The following is an 8,297-nucleotide window of genomic DNA, read 5'->3' as shown; positions in this document are numbered from 1 at the left end:
AAGTTTCTGAGCCTTAGTTTTCTCATCCTACCTTATGGGGTTGTGAGGATGAAGTAAGATGCTCAGATCATTCCCAAAACATGGTACATATAAGCACTCAGCAGTGCATTCAGGTCTTTGAATGGGAATACACATAAACTCCTTCCCTTTTTACTTCCCAGTTCTTCATGCACAGATGAAGGGTATTTTATTTATTTATGTATGTGTGTATGTATGTATGTTAGTAATGTTTTTATTTTTTAAAGCACATTTTACTTATTTATTTATTTTAATATAATTTACGGTCAGGTTCGCCTACATAGAGTGTATACAGTGTGCTCTTGGCTTCAGGAGTAGATTCCCATGATTCATGGCTTCCGTACAATACCCAGTGCTTACCCCGACAAGTGCCCCCCTCAATGCCCATCACCCATTTTCCCCTCCCCGCTCCCCCCCATCTACCCTCAGTTTGTTCTCTGTATTTAAGAGTCTCTTATGGTTTGCCTCCCTCTCTGTTTGAAACTATTTTTCCCCCTTCCCTTCTCCCATGGTCTTCTGTTAAGTTTCTCAAATTCCACATGAGTGAAAACATATGATATCTGTCTTTCTCTGACTGACTTATTTCAATTAGTATAATACCCTCCAGTTCCATCCACGTTGTTGCAAATGGCAGGATTTCATTCTTTCTGACTGCCAAGTAGGCTCCACGCCCAACATGGGGCTCTGACTCATGACCCTGAGATCAAGGGTTGTGTGCTCTATTGACTGAGCAAGCCAGGTGCCCCCAAATAAAGTGTATTTGACTCTAAGGTAGCCGTGTTGAAGATGAGTTTTAAAGTCAGAACCTCTGTGCGCTCTTGTCATTGTTCCATCATCTAAAATCCTTTCTATAGGCTCAGTCTACCCAGCAGTTCACAAGAAGTGTGATGAGATATAATGAATAGCATTAAAATGTATTCAGATCAGAATGTTAATCGTAAGCAAAAAAATCCACAGAGGACTTCTTCCTTCAAGGCATACGTTTTCTCAGCAAATTAATTTCTTAAGTTATCAAATAACAACTAACACCAATTCTATTTCTCTGTTGAATTTACAAGTTCAATAGGAACACAAATTGTAATGACACGTTGCGGGAGTGGGGAGTGGTTACGGGAGAATGAATCATAGCCCAAAGGAATGCAAAGCTGAGAAACATCCTGAAAAAATGTTAAGCTAGAGAGCTAGAGATGGCTCTGAAAGACAAGTGTTTAGCAATCATGGCTCAAGTCCATTTAGGACAGTAATTTTCAAACTCTGCAGGTCACAGATCATGTTCCCAACCCACTAGGGTTTAGGCCATTCATGGGTCTCCATGAGTTCCCAGTTCCATGGATGAAATAAGGAATTTTGCTCCAGGAACCTTATTGCTAAATACCACCTACAGACTGAGAACATAAGGAAAATACTTGAGGTCCCTAAATCATTCTGGTTAGATCCTATCTTTCCATTTGGACCCAAAGGGAGTAGAGGCGAGAACATTTGGACAGGGGGACAGAAGAAAGGAGGAGAGGGTTGTAGGGAAGTACAGGGTCTGGAGCAGAGCTTCTCAGCTTCGGCACTACTGAAGTTTTGGATGGGAGAATTCCTTGCTGCTGGGTGCTGTCCTGTGCACTGTAGGATGTCTGTATAGCAGCATCCCTGGTCTCTATGCACGAGATGCCAATAGCACCACCTCCCTCCCGATTGTGACAAACCAAAAACGTCTCCAGACTCTGCCAAATGTCCCTGTTGAGGGAGGAGACATGGAGATGGAAAAGCAGACTGAGAGCCGTCATTCTTGGTGTGAGGAAGCAAAGGATGGGAATATACCCTTGCCATCTGCCTCCCCTCCTTTCTCCTTTTATAAACATTTCCTTTCTCCTTTATAAACATTTTCGGGCTTTAAAAGGCTTTTTTTTTGGATCCCTTAATTCCCTTCTCTTTTTTTGGCTGGAAAGTTATATCTTTTTCATTCTAGTTACCCCATGACAGGCTGAGACTTACCCAAGAGACCATTGGTGAAGCCCTCAGGCATCTGGGAGAAGAGAAGGAAGACACGAAGGCACAGGGCGCAGGCCGGAGCTCATCGGGACAGGTCTTGTATTCGGCCCGTTCTTACCACAGTTTTGACTATCACTGTGCTTCATAAAAATGGAGGAGAGCAGGTAAAGAAAGAAGGGGGTAAATCAGAATCATCTGGGAGAAGGGGCGCCTGGGTGGCTCAGTCAGGGGAGCAATGGATTTCGGCTCAGGTCATGATCTCACGGTTCACGAGTTTGAGTCCCTCGTTGGGTTCTGTGCTGACAGCTCAGAGCCTAGACGCTGCTTCAGATTCTGGGTCTCCCTCTCTCTCTGCTCCTCCCTCACTAGTGCTCTGTCTCTGTCTCAAAAATAAATAAACATTAAAAAAATTTTTTTAATAAAAAAAATCATCTGGGAGAAAATGATCCTTGTCCACCTGCAGGCACGTAGCCCCAGGCACATCAACATCACAGCAGCCGCGAGCGCCGATGGGTATCCGTGGGATGGTTTCCAATAAGCATCTAGTGCGGTTCTCAGGTGTTGCTTCTTCCCACTCTCTCCTCCCAGAACAACCACCTGCCTAAGAAGTTTTCTAGGACAACTAATCTCAGTCACAAGTGGGCTGTCAGTAACAAGTTAAAGATGTTCCTTGGGGTGCCCTGCTGCCTTAGTTGTAAGAGAATGCAATGCTTGATCTCAGGGTTGTGAGTTCGAGCACCATGTTGAATGTAGAGATTACTGACATAAATAAATAAACAAACTTAAAAAAAAAAAAAGATGTTCCTTGAAGCATTATCTAAACTAATGAAGGGGTGCCTGGGTGGCTCAGTTGGTTAAGCATCTGAATCTCTGTTTCGGCTCAGGTCATGATCTTGCAGTTTCGTGAGTTCCAGCCCCACGTCGGGCTCTGCGCTGACAGTGTGGAGCCTGCTTGGGATTCTCTCTCTCTCTCTCTCTCTCTCTCTCTGCCACTCCCTTACACTGTCTTTGTTTTTCTCAAAATAAGTAAATAAAAAAAAATAAAGTAGTGAAAATTAGGAAGTAGGACATTTGCTTAAAAAGTTGTGGTGGAGTATAAATGAAATAATTTATATAAAAAATATGAATTTTTATAGTGCTAGTGCCTAGCACATAGTAAGCCCTCAAATGTTAACTGTTGCTATGAAAAACTGGGCGCGCCTGGGTGGCTCAGTCAGTTGAGTGTCTGACTCTTGATTTCGGCTCAGGTTGTGATCCCAGGGTCATTGTATTGAGCCCTGCCTTGGGTTCTGTGCTGAGCATTAAGCCTGCTTAAGATTTTCTCTCTCTCTTTCTCTCTCTCCCTCTGCCCCTCTCCCCCACTCACGCTTGCCGTCTCTCTCTCTCTAAAAGAAACAAAATGAAAAAAAAATTTAAATATGAAAAACTGCTTTTGGAGGTAGAGAAGTGCTTAGGGTAGATGATATTGAATGAAACTAGTAAGACCCCAGGCTACAAATAGTGGATCCCTATTTTACAAAAATATATCTATAACTTGGAAATTACAGGGGACCTGCATGGCGTGTTAAACGTCCAGCTTCAGCTCAGGTCATGATGTCTCGGTTCGTGGGTTGGAGCCCCGCGTTGGGCTCTGTGTTACCAGCTCGGAGCCTGGAGCCTGCTTCGGATTCTGTGTCTCCCTCTCTCTCTGCCCCTCCCCTGGCTCACACTCTGTTTCTGTCTCTCTCTTTCAAAAATAAACATTAAAAAAACATTTTTAATGTTTATAATTTGGGGATTCTAGCTCAATCTGAGCTGTGACAGGCTATCCCTTGGGTGTGGTTATGACTGGTGGGGAAACACGCGCGAGGAATTTGCTCTGGTATCAAGTAGAATAAGAGGGCACCTGGGCGGCTCAATCGGTCGAGCGTCCGACTTGGGCTCAGGTCAAGATCTCAAGGTTCATGTGTTCAAGCCCCACATTGGGCTCGCTGTTGTCAGTGCAGAGCCCACTTCAGATCCTCTGTCCCCCTCTCTGCCCCTGCCCCAACTTGTGCTCTCTCAAAGAAAACATTACAACAGTAAGTAGAATAAGAGAGCAGAGTGGAGGGGGAAAAGACAACTACCGGGAGGTTCATAGCACAGCTGTGTTTTGGGCTGTCCTTCCCGGCAGAGCTGGATTAAGGGGTGGGCGAGCAGGGGAGCCTCCCGTGTTGCCATTGTACAAGGGATGCTAAAGTGTCGGTGAGCGCTAGTCATGGTGGAAAACAGTGCTTTGGGGAAAATCGTATTTACCAGAACTCTCAGAGTACAGAATGTGGTTAAAGCCACTTGTCACAGTTTGAGACCCCCCAGGTGGCGCTCGTGAGTAAGTGGCCCCTACGCCACTTTCTAGTGCAACTGGGTCCAGCTGATTGCTGTCTTTTTGTGTTGTGAATAGTAAGCATATGCAACTCTCTTGCCAAAACTGGAGAGCCCAGAACACAATAGCTGGGTTGCCAGCTGCCCCCAAAAGTCTTACTTCTCTGCCCTTCCTTCTTTTCTCCAAATAAATGTTAAACAAGTATTTAAATAGTATTAGTTTTAAAAGGCACCAAATTATTGCTTTTCCCTGGGGCCCTGTATGTCCTATCTGACCCTGATCCTAGGCCGGCCCCCCTGGCCTTCTTCGGAGCTCATAAAGAACAGGATTATTGGCAGAAGCTGAAGAATTTTTATTTGTTGCATTTCGGTTGTTATGTTGGCTAAGGAATCTGTTGCATACTAAGATCTGAGCGACTTGTGTCCTATAACTGGGGCTTAGGTGACAAATACTAATGCAAAGTGTGGGAGCTGGGGACTCTCTCCTCTGTTCGGGGCCCAAGTCACTGTCAGATAATACCCTGAGGTGAAAGGAAGCTTGGATCTGCCAGGCTGCCACCACTGTTGGCAAACTCTGACGGGTGACTGCCACTAGGGGTGGCATATTCTTAGGTGATGTCAGCAGGTCCTTAATGATGGTGTGTTTCTTCTTAATTTCTGGATTTGAGAGAATTCAATTTAATTTTTAGATTTGAGAGAAAATGGAAGATACAGAGAAGAAAAGTCAAGATGAAATCACCCAGGATCCCATGGTTTTATTTTTAAACCTTACATTGATCTTTACTTAGGCTGCTTGAAGCCTGGGCTTTGTAGTCTCATCTCATACTAGTTTCATGGTTTTCTTTGCTTTGGTTTCTGAATGCTGAAATGTACAACTTGTCCTACTGCACTTTTTCTCATGTCACTTGAAAACAATAGAAACGCAGATCCTCTGGAATTTGGTATTTTAAGAGTAAACGAAATACATAAATGTCCCTTATGCAGAACTTTGGTCTCACCAAATGCATGCAGGAAGTTAACCACAGATTTACTCAGCTTGTTGTCTCTTTTACTCTCACACAATTTTTCCTCCCAAAAACCTATTACTGTTTCTTGGATCCATTAAATAAACCAATCATTAATATATAATCAAAGCAATGCTTTTAGTAATCAATCCCAGTTCCTTTTATTTGAAATAATGTGTAATTTTGTAACATTCCAGATATTGGTTGGTACATATCTCCACTCTAGTTAAAATAGGATGTTTCTCTTGTTTTTGTTTCGTTTTAAAAACACAACAGTAGGGGTGCCAGGGTGGCTCAGTCGGTTAAGCGACCAGCTCTTGATTTTGGCTCAGGTCAGTTGGTGCGAGCCATGCGTCGAGCTCCATGCTGACCATGTGAAGTCTGCTTGGGATTCACTCTCTCTTTCTCTCTCTCTCAAAAATAAATAAATAAACGTTTTAAAAAAGGAAATATTATCTTAGGTTAGATGACAGCTGACATCTGTGAGGTCAAAACTGTTCCTTGTGAATGTTGACATATAACATTTTGTGAAAGTATGGCTTGCTTATATATTTTCAAAAATCATTTTGTTTACAAAGAACATATCCTCTGATTAGAGGAATGACAAAATATGGGGATAGTTAGCTGTATGCTCAGAGAAATTTAAAAAGAAACCTGTCAATATATTCAGAGTAATCCTAGACCTTAAAATTTTTTTTTAAGTTTATTTCGAGAGAAAGAGAGACAGCAAGAGAGCACAAGTGCACATGCACAAGCTGGGGAGGGCCAGAGAGAGAGAGTGTGAGAGAGAATTCTAAGCAGGCTCTGCACTGTCAGTGTGGAGCATGACACAGGGCTCGAACCCACAGAATCGTGAGATCATGACCTGGGCTGAAACCAAGAGCTGGATGCTTAACCGACTGAGCCACCCAGGTGCCTGCCCTTAGACTTAAATATGGAATATTTCCATATTGCATATGGAAAGCACTCAATTAAGATTTGAATGTTGAATGAATGAATGACTCAAGATAAACTATTTTCTGAGACTATTATTTTTCCTAGGACAATTTGAAGTTGTTTTTCTTTATATATCTTTATGAAAAATTTTAATTTGTATGAAGAGAGATAAAAGGAAGTTTGCAATTATAGAATCACAACGCGGGAAAATAAAGAACTAGGTTAAACTCCATAAAAACATTAAAAAATTTTTGTTGGAAAAATTTTTTTGAAATACATGTAGACTTACAGAAAAGTTAGAAACAAATTACAAGAATTCTAGCTTATCCTTAATCCTGATTCTCTAGTAACATTTTTATTTCATTGGCTTACTCTCTCTCTCACTCTTTCATTGCTGAATCATTTGTTGGTATGTTGCAGACATGTTGCTTCTTTACTCTCCAATACTTGAGTGTGTATTTTCTAGAACAAGGATATTCTCTTATGTAATCACATTGTAATTACTGAAACAGAAAAATTAACACATGCAATATTGTTATCGAATCTGGAAATGTTAATTTCTCACCAATTGTCTCAATAATGTCCTTTATAGTAGGAAAAAATATTCTGGCTTGGGTCCAATCAAGGATTACATACACATTGCATTTAGTTGTCTTCTGTAGTCTTTTATTCTGGAAAAGTTCCTCAGTCTGTCATTGTATTTTATGACCTTAACATTTTTGAAGAATATAGGCCAAGCATTTTGTAGACTATTCTTCAATTTGTGTTTGATATTTCCTTGTGATTAGATTAGGTTCTGCCCTTTTGGTAGGAATACCGCAGAAATGACATTACGCCTTTCTGAGTGCTTCGGATCAATAGGCCCATGACACTAATTTGTCTCTACTGGTGATATTCACTTGGTTAGGGTGCTGTCCCCATGTTTTTCCATTGTAAGGTTATTTTTTTCTTTTTGTAATTAATAAGAATTGTGTAGGTGCAACTTCAAGACTGTATAGATATACTTGTCCTCAAGAATTTTTTATCCATTAGTTACAGTTCCCATTTATTGCTATGCTTTGTGAAATGCTATTTTTTTTAACTTCATCATTACTTCTACATTTGTTTGCATTCTATTATCGGAAGAAATTTTCCTCTTTCTTCATTCATTCATTCATTCATTCGTACCAGTTTGAATTCATGTGTTCCTATTTTATTTAATGGATTTTAATCCATTACCATCATTCTCCCTGACCCTCAGGCTTAATGAGATATAATTGACATATAACAACCACCATTTGTATTTTCACGTTCAACTGTCCCAGATTTGCCAGTGGGAGCTTCTTCAAGCTGACTCCTGGTTCTTCAGACATGTCGTTATCATTCTTTGGGCACTTTCCCATTTTCTAGCATAATATGATATTCTAAACTTACTTTGAATGTTCTCTACCTTAGCCCTGGAATCAGCTAGTTTTCCAAGGAGTTCTGGTTTCTTTTAAAGGAGAATGGTATTTAGAAACCAACATAGATATGCTGGGATATTACTGGGGTGTTATTGCTTCTAGATCCTCACAGCAGACAGGTAGGAAAGATATGAACACACACATCGATGTGTCTATACCTATATCTATATCTATATATCTACAACTATATCTGTTTGTTATAAACATCTATACCCACCTAGATAGCTAAATTTATAAACCATATATTCGTGCCGATTCCTGCAATTCTAGTCCAGAAACAGGATTTATTAGCATGTTCTCCCTCTCCATATCGTAACTGCTTTCTCTGACAGTGAGAAATTTGGTTTCCATTATCCTCAACACATCACTTATTTGCTCAGTTCTAAAATTCAGCAGAAGTAATGTTAGAGACCTTAAGCCATGCCACTGGGAGAAACACACCAATGACCCGGAATTCAATATTTGTTTGTAAATCTATCATTTTTAGTTTAAGAATACATAGTTGGGGCGCCTGGGTGGCGCAGTCGGTTAAGCGTCCGACTTCAGCCAGGTCACGATCTCGCGGTCCGTGAGTTCG

General features: G+C 41.2%; 1 protein-coding gene across 2 annotated transcripts in view; it reads right to left on the bottom strand.

Annotated features, from left to right (window-relative positions):
• Positions 1-2,026: 2,026 nt before the first annotated feature.
• The window catches only part of FGD4 (FYVE, RhoGEF and PH domain containing 4), a 248,462-nt gene continuing 242,191 nt past the window's right edge, over positions 2,027-8,297 (bottom strand). Inside the window, exon 18 of one of the 2 annotated variants that reach the window (XM_045465984.1) lies at positions 2,027-2,133. In XM_045465984.1, the coding sequence (XP_045321940.1) occupies positions 2,081-2,133 (53 nt within the window). In that variant the 3' untranslated portion in view covers positions 2,027-2,080. Of the gene's footprint in view, positions 2,139-8,297 lie in introns of both variants that reach the window. The other variant, XM_045465985.1, reaches the window with a different exon arrangement.

This window comes from Leopardus geoffroyi, chromosome B4, assembly GCF_018350155.1.
Source record: "Leopardus geoffroyi isolate Oge1 chromosome B4, O.geoffroyi_Oge1_pat1.0, whole genome shotgun sequence".
Classification (NCBI taxonomy): Eukaryota; Metazoa; Chordata; class Mammalia; order Carnivora; family Felidae; genus Leopardus; species Leopardus geoffroyi.
The sequence above is the reverse complement of the archived record's forward strand: the minus strand, read 5'-3'. Positions and strand labels throughout refer to the sequence as shown.